This window comes from Nicotiana tomentosiformis, chromosome 4 (assembly GCF_000390325.3).
Source record: "Nicotiana tomentosiformis chromosome 4, ASM39032v3, whole genome shotgun sequence".
In the NCBI taxonomy this organism is placed as follows: domain Eukaryota; kingdom Viridiplantae; phylum Streptophyta; class Magnoliopsida; order Solanales; family Solanaceae; genus Nicotiana; species Nicotiana tomentosiformis.
Window position 1 is genome coordinate 15,467,361 of NC_090815.1, and position 10,315 is coordinate 15,477,675.

At 35.9% G+C, this 10,315-nt stretch overlaps 2 protein-coding genes across 3 annotated transcripts; one reads left to right on the plus strand and one right to left on the minus strand.

Moving 5' to 3' along the window:
* The first annotated feature begins 681 nt into the window (after positions 1-681).
* Positions 682-5,175, plus strand: LOC104084577 (peptidyl-prolyl cis-trans isomerase FKBP19, chloroplastic). 2 transcript variants are annotated; one of them, XR_683642.4, is made up of 10 exons: positions 682-821; positions 907-973; positions 1,063-1,182; positions 2,456-2,541; positions 2,634-2,684; positions 2,973-3,053; positions 3,138-3,182; positions 3,472-3,527; positions 4,548-4,628; positions 4,713-5,175. XR_683642.4 is itself a non-coding variant. In XM_009588476.4 (10 exons), exons 1-10 carry the CDS (start codon positions 741-743, stop codon positions 4,806-4,808), a joined length of 759 nt encoding a protein of 252 aa, XP_009586771.1. In that variant the 5' UTR covers positions 682-740; the 3' UTR covers positions 4,809-5,175. The 2 variants fall into 2 exon arrangements, 1 of the variants encoding a protein (XP_009586771.1); XM_009588476.4 differs by having other exon boundaries at positions 4,553-4,628.
* A 723-nt stretch (positions 5,176-5,898) lies between these two features.
* Positions 5,899-9,895, minus strand: LOC104084578 (cuscuta receptor 1-like). The gene is made up of 5 exons (XM_009588478.4): positions 9,510-9,895; positions 8,935-9,090; positions 8,414-8,503; positions 8,230-8,307; positions 5,899-8,058 (listed from the first exon to the last, which is right to left on the minus strand). Exons 1-5 carry the CDS (start codon positions 9,856-9,858, stop codon positions 5,963-5,965), a joined length of 2,769 nt encoding a protein of 922 aa, XP_009586773.1. The 5' UTR covers positions 9,859-9,895; the 3' UTR covers positions 5,899-5,962.
* Positions 9,896-10,315: the final 420 nt, after the last annotated feature.

Sequence of the window (10,315 nt, forward strand, 5' to 3'; positions counted from 1 at the left end):
ACAATCACTAATATAGTTGAGCTAGACGATAATGGAATCCAAGAAGAAGAAGAAGAAGAAATTGGTGAGTCATAGATTTTTTTGGAAAATTAGAAAATCCTAAAAGAATTGAATAATAATCCTAGAAAGTAGAAACATATATAATCCTAGTCAAGAAATAGATTATAAATAATTATTAATAATTTTACATCTCAAAAAACTAGAAAAATAAACTTTAAATAAAATTTTACTAAATGAGTTTTTAAATACCGAAAAACTTAGGGTCCCTCATTAAAGTTTGGTTTTAGGCCCCAAACACCGTTGAGCCGCCCCTGTAGATAGGAAATATAACACAATTAAAGAAAAAATAAAAATATCTCTTCTTTTTCTCTCTATATCTTTGAAATTATTTTTTCTAATTTTATATTGTTACTTTGAATTATATTTCATAACAATTCCGACCAGTACCTATACATTCTTACAAATATCTAATACTTAAAATTTTCATCAAACACTCGGATTTTCTATATATAATATTTTTTTCCTTCGAAAATTATTTCACTCCCCAATCAATTTTTTTTTTTTGTTTCTTACCTTGAAAAGTGACTTCTTCACATTAGAAGGGTAAGATGGTCAAATGAACGGCATAAGAAGAAGAAAATCTGAGGCCGTTAATTCCTTCCCGCGAAGCTTCTCTCTCCTTCAACTATCAATCCATATCCGATAGCATCAGCTGTTAGTTTTGAGCTGATTCTACTAAAATGGCGACGGCGTCTTTTTCATCTCTGGGATCATTCCCAAATTCATTAATCTTTACCAAGATTTCTTCTTCTACTTCTACGGTAACACTTTGACTAACTACTATCTCACTTTTCAATTTCTTCTTCTTTTACTTAAATTGTACTACTAATTTATTGGTTTTATTAGTTTGGGCAACGGCAAATTGTATGTACAACATTTAGGGAACCAATTATTGACTTATCCAGTTGCTCTGGTTGGTAATATTTTCAGTTTCTTCATAGTTTATTTTCTTCCTATTATTGTGAAATTTTAATTAATTCAATTCTTTTTAATTGGCCTCAGATGGTAATGAAAGCTCGGATTGTAGAACTGTAGTCGATCGAAGGGGAGTGTTGTTGTCATCAGTGGGATTTTTAGCACCAACCATTTGTAATGCTGGGAAGGCAGCTGAATTTGCTGACAGTAATATCCTCTCCTATATATCTACATTTTATTTTTTTTCTATTTTTTCTTATTATCAGAGGCGGAGCAAGATTTAAACTCGATAGCTTTAACCTTTAATATTTTTAGGATCGAACTAATTATATGTAGGAATTGTCGCCGCGTGACCAGGAGGTCACGGGTTCAAGCCTCGGAAAGAACCTCTTACAGAAATACAAGCTAAGGCAGCGGAACATAAAATAGACTCAATGTCGTCCAACCCTTCCCGGACCCCTCTCATAGAGGGAGCTTAGTGCACTGAAGCCCTTTTTTCACACACACACACACATGCTCCAACATTGAAAATGCTCGTTCAGATGAACCCATTTCCCAAAGGCAGTACTCGACTCCACATATTACCAATAGAGTTCCTATGGACCTACCCGCAAGCCTTTTTTATCTATTGGCAGAGAAATGTGTCGTTAGTAATCAATCTTTCAATCTACTGAGACTCAATACCAAGCTAGTTGAGTTTGGTTATATGAATCCATTCCCCTCTATTTGGGATGATTTTATTTTAATATTAAATAATTTATCTTTCTTTTGGCCTTGGGACGTGGCGACTCGGAGGCGGATGGAGCCTATTTTAATGGGTTCAACTGAGCAAATATTTTTGAAACTCAGTATAGATGCATATGTGAAAACACACTAAAATGTCAACAAATATTAAATTCTAAACCCATACTTTCAAAAGTACATCAAGTTTAGTGCTAAGAACCTTAAAAGTCAAACACATCAGGTTTAAATCTTGGATTATTTGAGTGGCATCAATAAGTGCAGATGAATTTGAAGTTGAATATAAGCTGTTGAGAAAGATTTCTATGTTTTTCTTCTTTCCTTTTCCAATTGTACATCTGGCTATTGGAGACGAAGAAACTCGGCTTTGCAGATATTTACAACAGCTCCTGATTTAAGATGCTCTAAAGATGTTTTTCATTTTCCTTTTTTTCCCTCTTCACCTCACAACTTCTTTGTCTAGAGGATTGTCCAATACTAACTTGATATAGTTTTGTACTGTAGATCTAGAATGCTAGTCCTTTTGAGGTTGCCATTACATTGATTGTAGTCATTAGTTTGTTGTTAATCGGCGAGTAGCTTGACCTTCTATGGTTGTCTTAAGGAAGAGCTGGGACATTTTGGCTCTAAATTTAGGGGGGACATTGCTCCAAGAACTTTTTTTTATTTCTTTCATAATATAAAATGCCTACATTGAGAGGAAACGACTGTAATTCATTGATTATTTTTGAACATACAGTGCCTGCATTGAGAGGAAAGGACTACGGGAAGACAAAAATGCGGTATCCTGACTATAATGAAACTCAATCAGGTCTCCAGTATAAGGTTACTAATACGATAGCATACATAACGAGCTCTATCGTGTTTTTCATGTATAGGTTGCACTGGATTTTGACTGAGTCTGACAAAACATGCAGGATTTGAGAGTTGGAAGTGGGCCCACACCAAAGATTGGAGAGACAGTGGTGGTAAGCCTGTGATGGCTCACTCTAATTTATCTCTCGCTCCAAATTCGTTGTTTTAGTGGCCGGTTTTTAGCGAGAATAATTGCAGAGAAAATATAAGGTTTATTAATCAATTGACTTGGATTTACCTTTATAGAAGCAATTTAGAGAACTGCGGTTCCAAGCTTACATTAATCTGATTATTATTGTTTGGAATCGATACATTTTCGTTTATCTACTTTTTTGTTTTGTCAACCATCTTTGTTATCTATTTGATGCTTTAGTTTATGTATCTTTAACAACTGAATTTAGGTTGACTGGGATGGTTACACGATAGGTTATTATGGTCGCATATTTGAAGCTCGTAACAAGACAAAAGGTGGTTCTTTTGAGGTACTAATATGGATTGAACAGTTTTAGGAACAATATTTGCAGTATTTTGTGTTACAATGTTTTTCATGGTTCATTATGCTGCAGGGAGATGATAAGGACTTCTTCAAATTCAGAGTAGGATCTCAAGAGGTGAGTTTCTTCAACAAACATCCGATGCTCTCCAGACAAGAGTGATGTAATACTTTAATAGTAATGCTATATGCCTAAGTTTTCTCTGGTGTAAAAACCATGTTTTGAAATTGCATTATGTTTCAAATAGTGTTATTTCATTATTCATGCAGTTATTATGTCGTAAATGGGGATAACCAAATTATACTGATTCTACCGCACTTTGTTAGTTATGCTTGATCTTTTTCCTAGAACTTTTTAAAGCTGTGAGAAAGGTTTTCATCAGCATTGCTGTTTATCAAATGTTCAGGTAATACCGGCATTCGAGGAAGCTATTACTGGCATGGCAATTGGTGGTATCAGAAGGTAACATAGGTGTATTTAACTGAGAACAAATCCATTTACCTTTAGTTTACTGATCATTGTATCCTTAAATAAAAGATTTGGACTCTTGTAACGTCAAGTTTTGCTAAATTTTGGATTTTTTGCACTTGTAAGACCAAGAGTGTCGAATGCAAAAGAGAAAATCCACCTCTCGCCACTTCAAACTAGGATATGACTGGTGGGATTAGACATAAATAGTCTGACTTGAATGATTCTGTATTCTCATTAATATGGGCTCGACTTGAATACAGTTACCTGATGAGAAGCAGTGCGTCAGAGGACGGTAATTGAGTCTTCACTGGTTATGTTGATCTCCTATTTATATGGTCAATGTGGTTGTAGTCGGCCGCCCAAAATGCCTCTGTTCTTTACTAAAATACTCTTTTGGTTGAATTGGTTCTTTTTTATATGCTGGATTTGATCTTAGTCAACTGAGACCTTATTTAGGCAGGGGCGGATGTAGCCTTACGGCTTCGGGTTCATATGAACTCATAACTTTCCATACAGAATATAGATATACATTCAGACCTCTCTATAACAGCATCCCTATATAACAACACTTCTCTATAAAAGCCAAGCTTTTTCCGGAACCAATTTTCATGTTATGTTATAATATATGTTCTCTATAACAGCACTTCTCTATAACATCCAAAAATATTCGGAACAAACGAGGCTGTTATAGAGAGGTTTGACTGTATATGTAAAAACCTACTAAAATACCTAAATATTAGATTTGAACCCATAAATTTTAATACTATAATGAGTTAAATACCGAAAATCCTAAAAGTTGAATTCATTTCATTTAAATCCTGGATCCGCCTCTATATTTAGGGGTTTTTCAAAAATTAGCTATATTTTATCCACCTGTTCCTAGGAACGGCACCTGACAACAATGTTGCATCTCATTGTCACTTCAACTACATAGCTTCTTTATTACTATCTTTGCAATGACTAGTGAGGACGATATCATGTATTTTCGGTTTCATTTTCTCCTCGCAATAGTGCAGAATCATAGTTCCTCCTGAGCTGGGATACCCTGATAATGACTACAACAAGAAAGGTCCAAGACCAACGACATTTTCGGTAATCTCAATTCCTTATAAAGCTGTGTTCTATGGCACACACATCCATTTTCTCTAAAAAAGTTCCATTTTTTATATTTTACAGGGACAAAGAGCTTTGGATTTTGTGCTGAGGAACCAAGGATTGATTGATAAGACTCTCCTGTTTGATATTGAGCTCCTCAAAATCGTATCAAAATGAAGTTGCTTGTTCAACTTTTACTACGACGCCCTGTTTAGCTGCATCAGCAAGTTTAACTTCCACTTGGACAAAAGGAATATCAGCCTAATGAACGACTGATTCATCCCTTATAGAGACTTATAGTCTTGTTTGAACACATCAAATTGTTAAAAGCTTAATTTTGAAAATCAATATAAACAATGATGGGTCTAGGTACTGTTGTTGTAACGATGTAACGACATCTCTTATGTTCATAAATTTGACTATTTCTTGTGAAAGTGATATTTCAGGAGAGCATTGGTTTGTGAATAAGATTGTTGATTACCGTGTATTTTGGAGACTAGTTGTTTGAATTTTTATGTTGATATTGGACTAGTAGTTGTTTGAATTTTTATGTTTGATATTGGACTAGTAGTTGTTTGAAATGTTACTGTTGCAGACTTGAAAATTTCCAATCAAGACTCAGTATGATTGCAAGAGCACTGATTACTTATTAGCTAGCAAGTCACTGATTAAAAAAAAACTTATTATCAGATGTTATCTCTTCAGTCAACGGAGAGCTTTCGGTGCTTGACCGTTGGCTTTGCTTTTGACACCAACAACCATGACATTCCAGTCAATTTCTGGAAAGGGAGAGATCAATTCCAACCATAGCTCCATATTGCTTTTATCTGCAGATATGCAAATGGTTCCTCTAAGCAACTAGGTTGCATATTTATGGCTGATATGCGAACAAAGTGAAAATAGCATGGACTAGTCAGTTTTCGGATTGGTAATCGAAAAATAGTCAGCATTTGCATAGTCATTGAAAATAGCCATTGTTTTAGCTGAAACACGAAAAGTTCCAGCATAATATACTGGATTATGGACCCGCGAGCAAACCAAGCTTTAGTGTCTGAATCATTTGTGGTAGACCACAGTGGAACCTCATTAATATGCTATTAATTGACTACATAGCAAATGTATTAGCCTGGAGTAACATTGAGGAAGTAGTTATTCCTGTATTCATGGTAGAATCTCCGAACTGTTTTTTTTTAATATAAAAAAACTCATTATTTAATTGGAATCCGATGCGATTTCTGGTTCTTTGAACCAAAAAAAGCGCTGTAAATTTGTTCAGAAGACTCACTCCACAAGTATATTTATTTTTGCAATTTCTTGGATATACATAATAGTCAAGATGTTACCTTACTACAAATATTAGTAACTCTGTCTACCAGAAAATAGTAACATGAGAATACAAGGTTCTCTACAAAGTGAAACCATCGATATCGCCAACTGCTATTTACACAAAGAGTTGTGATGACCCCAATGAAAAAAACTGGAAAAGCCACTGAAAAGCTTATGTAGAATATCTCCATATCTATGAATCCATCTTCTCCTTCTTCTTCGTTTCCATCATTTGATTGAATCGGATGTTTCAATTGAGCATTGGTGCAATTGATATGCAATGGTGGTCCGCAAAGAAAAGGATTGCCCTCATAGCTGGTTTCGTCAAATGTACTGAACTGGCCTTTAAGCTCTGGGACAGAACCTGATAAATTGTTGTGTGCTACGCTGAAGACTGCCAATGAATGTAGCTCTAGTAACTCATGAGGAATTCTTCCACTCAACTTGTTGTAGGAGAGATCTATGCATCCTATTTCGTGCAAATTGGAGAATGTCTTTGGAATTGATCCAACGAGATTGTTATGCGAAAAGTTTAGTACTTGTATCTCACTTAAGTTACCAAGCTCAATAGGAACTTCACCACTTAAGCGGTTTGAAGAAAGATCAATTCCAGACATGTAAAGTAAGGGGCCGCCTTCATAATTAAGGGAAGAGCTCTTTGTTGTAAACTCTACCTTCATTCTTACCGCATCAAACATAGTATATACACTCGTAAATGCTACACTTTGAAAAGCAAAACTTTTAAGTGCTGGTAAGCGAAATGTTTGTTGAGAATTCACCTCCTGACTTATGTTACTCAAGCAGCTAGGAATTGATTCCGTGAGCTGATTATGAGACAAGTCGAGCATTCTCAATCTTTGTAGATGACATAGGTGGTTTGGAATTTCACCTTCAAATTTGTTGTTTTTAAGAAGAAGAATGTTGAGTGCAGAAAGGTTGCCAATCCATTGTGGAATGCTTCCTACAATATTATTATCACTGAGATCCAAAGTGAGCAAAGCAGAGTTGTTAGTCGATCCATGGGTAAGGTTTCCACTCAGGTGATTCTTGTTGAGAAAAAGGTGTTCCAAGTGGCTGAAACAAGATGGAATCAATCCGGAGAACTGGTTCTCTGACAAGTCTAAGAACCTGAGACGATCAAGATTGCACAATTCCACGGGAATAGGACCTCGAAGATGATTATGAGACATGGCAAGTAGGACCAATCCTGACATCTGACCCATCCACTCCGGAATCATGCCAGACAAACTATTGTTGCTGATTTCGAGCACCGCCAAATTAGTGGAAGAAAGTGATTTCGGAATTTCACCTGTGAAGTTGTTTCCATTCAAATGCAAATATTGCAATGACGGTGGAATAACAACTTCTGTTGGTAATTCTCCTGAAAAGTGGTTGTTTGCCAAATCTAGTGCTTCAAGACGTTTCATTTGCCAAACGCTAGCAGGTATTTGTCCCTCGAGACAATTTCCGCTCATTTTCAAAAGTACAAGATTTGGAAACACTGAACTTATATTTGCTTGAAGTTGCCCACTTAATCGATTCTCTGATATACCGATATACTTGACACTAGGTTGGGCAAGTAAAGGAAGGCTGAAGGATCCAATGAAAGCATTACCACCCAGAGACAATCCTATCAGCTGCGTGTTATTTTGGAATAGCCAATTCGGGAAACTTCCTCTTAAATGGTTCAGTGAAAAATCAAGGAATGTCAACCGATTTTGGTAGTGAAGAAATCTAGGCAGCGTTTGAAGGTGAGTGCAATTCGACATGGAAAAGATTTCCAGTTGGAACATTGGAACCCAAGCACGACTTTCAGTTTCCGGAACACCGATATTTCCATCAGTATATACCTCTATAAGGCTAGAATGGTTAGCAAAGGCCTCAAAGGAAACTGGGACTTCCAAGTTGTTATTCAAAATGTTTAGAGATACGAGAGATGTGAGTTTAGAAAGTGGAGAAGATGCAATATTTCCAGTGAACCGATTGTTAGAGATATCGAGACTTAGAAGAAATGTTAAGTTTGCAAGACAAGAGGGAAGCATTCCATCAAAGTTATTACTACCGACTCTGAGCTCTTGGAGGTTTTTAAAATGGCACCAATCTGCAGAAGAGCAATCGATGAATATAAATCAAAGAAATATGAAATCAGACTACTTAAATTAATGCAGAGAACCATAATCAAGTGCGGGATTTTCTCTTGCAAATTTTATTAGTGAAATATCCAAATAGAAGAGTAAAGCTTAGATGATGAGAAAACTTGAAACCAACATACCGTAATCAAATGATCCAAAAGTATGTAAATGATTCCCGGATATATCCAGATACTTCAATCTGGTGAAATCATTTAAATCTGCTTAAATGAACAACGATGTCACTATATATTAACAACTCCATTTGTACTTTACATAGCACAAAACATATATATAATTGTTTCAGATGAAGATCGAGAAGCTCACTTAAGATTGATTGCAGATCGCTGTGATTTGTGAGAGTAGAGCCTAAGTCAAGGACTTCCAAGTTGCTCAAATTTGTGAGTTTCTCAAAGCCTGTAATGTAATTAGCTTTGAGAAGCATACAAAGATGCATTCAACAACATCAAAAAAATATGGACTTATAGATATATTCAACCAAAAAAAAAAAAAAATAGTCTGGTGCATTAAACTCTCGCTATGCGTGGGATTCGGGAAGGTCAGGACCATAAGGATCTATTTTACACAACTTTACCCTGTATTTCTGCAAGAAGCTATTTCACGGCTCGAACCCGTGACCTTCTGGTTACATGGCAGCAACTTTACCGGTTATGACAACTTTGTCGGTGCATGCTATGCGTGGCGTCCGGAAAAAGGGGCGGACCACATGGGTATATATATATATATATATATTCAACAACTTTCGGGAAAACAAACTACTATAACTCTCAAGCACTTAAATTAAAGTAATCAAGAATAGTGAATTGATAAAGAAATTAGGTACATACTAGGTTTAGTAGGCACACTGTCCAGAGGATTGCCGCTGAGAATCAAAGACTTGAGAGATGAAAGCTGACTGAGAGACGAGAGAACACTAAGATTGAACTTATTACCACTTAAATCAAGAACCTTCAAATTCCTTAACTCAGACAACTTATCAAAACCTGTCAAATAATCTCAACATGTGAGTTAATTTGAAATTCACTAAAATAAGTACTCCACTAAAAAAAGACAGCTCGTACACAGTACACTAAATTTTAGCTATGCGCGGGATTCCGGAAGGGCTGGACCAGAAAGGTCTCATGTACGTGGCCTTATCCTGTATTTCTGCAAGAAACTGTTTTCACAACTCGAACCCGTGACTTCTTGGTCACATGGCAGCCCAGTGCACTAAGCGCTCGCTATGCACGGGGTTCGGAACGGAAAAGGGCCAGACCACAAGGGTCTATTGTAAGCCTTATCCTGCATTTCTGCAAGAGGCTATTTCCACAGCTCGAACCCGTGACCTTCCGGTCACTACTGCCAAGATCCTCCAAAATAAGTACTCCACTAGTATTCTCAAATACAATCAGAAAATCCATACCTTCATTTTTAAACCAACCTACTAAGTAGCTGTTAGGCAAGTTTAGAACCACAAGACTTTGAAATGGCAGAAACATAGACGCATTGAAATATCTAGTATTCGGTTTTGGGTCTGTCCCATTGACAGAGAGTTCAATTACTGGCATGGTAGTACTGTTACTACATTTTACACCTTCCCATTTACAGCAGTCACTTTTCTTATTATCTACCCAAGTGGAATAATGAGTACTTTTAAAGGTTGCTTTGATATGCAACAGAGCAATTCTCTCTTCTTCTAAACAGGCTGAATTACCATATACCAAACCAACCAAAACAATTCCCCAAAACCATAATAAAGTACTGATCTCCATTTTTCTGAACAGTCAGGATTTTGTGGTATAGAATCTCTTAAATAAGAATTGGGTGAGTACATATTTTCTACTCTTTGAGTCATTTTCAAAGTAGTAGTGTTACATTGTCAGACATAGGTCAAATAATTAATTCCACTTGACTAATTAAATGTATTTTCTACACTTACGTCATTATCTGATGATAAATGGAGACTAGTCAAGACTCCATAAATTCAACAGCGTGCGTTGAAAAATGGAACACGTATAATTAGATGGTGAAGATTTTTTATGTGGGAATTAAAAGAGAAAATGAAACTGTAGCCGCTCTTAAATTAATGAGAAAATATATTGTATATGCGCTTTCAAAATAATAGGCGAAAAAATATATATATTTTTTTATATACACATACATTCTGTGTGTTATATACAAAAATTTTATAAGTTTTATATACTTTTTTGGCTACCGAATGTAAATAGT

Excerpts from the sequence above, each read along its gene's own strand:
- LOC104084577 (XM_009588476.4), top strand. The coding sequence starts at position 741 with ATGGCGACGGCGTCTTTTTCATCTCTGGGATCATTCCCAAATTCATTA. Across the intron at positions 1,183-2,455 it reads GGCAGCTGAATTTGCTGACA|TGCCTGCATTGAGAGGAAAG; the intron begins GTAATATCCTCT and ends TTGAACATACAG. Across the intron at positions 2,685-2,972 it reads AGATTGGAGAGACAGTGGTG|GTTGACTGGGATGGTTACAC; the intron begins GTAAGCCTGTGA and ends AACTGAATTTAG.
- LOC104084578 (XM_009588478.4), bottom strand. The coding sequence starts at position 9,858 with ATGGAGATCAGTACTTTATTATGGTTTTGGGGAATTGTTTTGGTTGGT. Across the intron at positions 8,504-8,934 it reads CAGTGTGCCTACTAAACCTA|GCTTTGAGAAACTCACAAAT; the intron begins GTATGTACCTAA and ends ATTACATTACAG. Across the intron at positions 8,308-8,413 it reads CGATCTGCAATCAATCTTAA|ATTTAAATGATTTCACCAGA; the intron begins GTGAGCTTCTCG and ends TCATTTAAGCAG.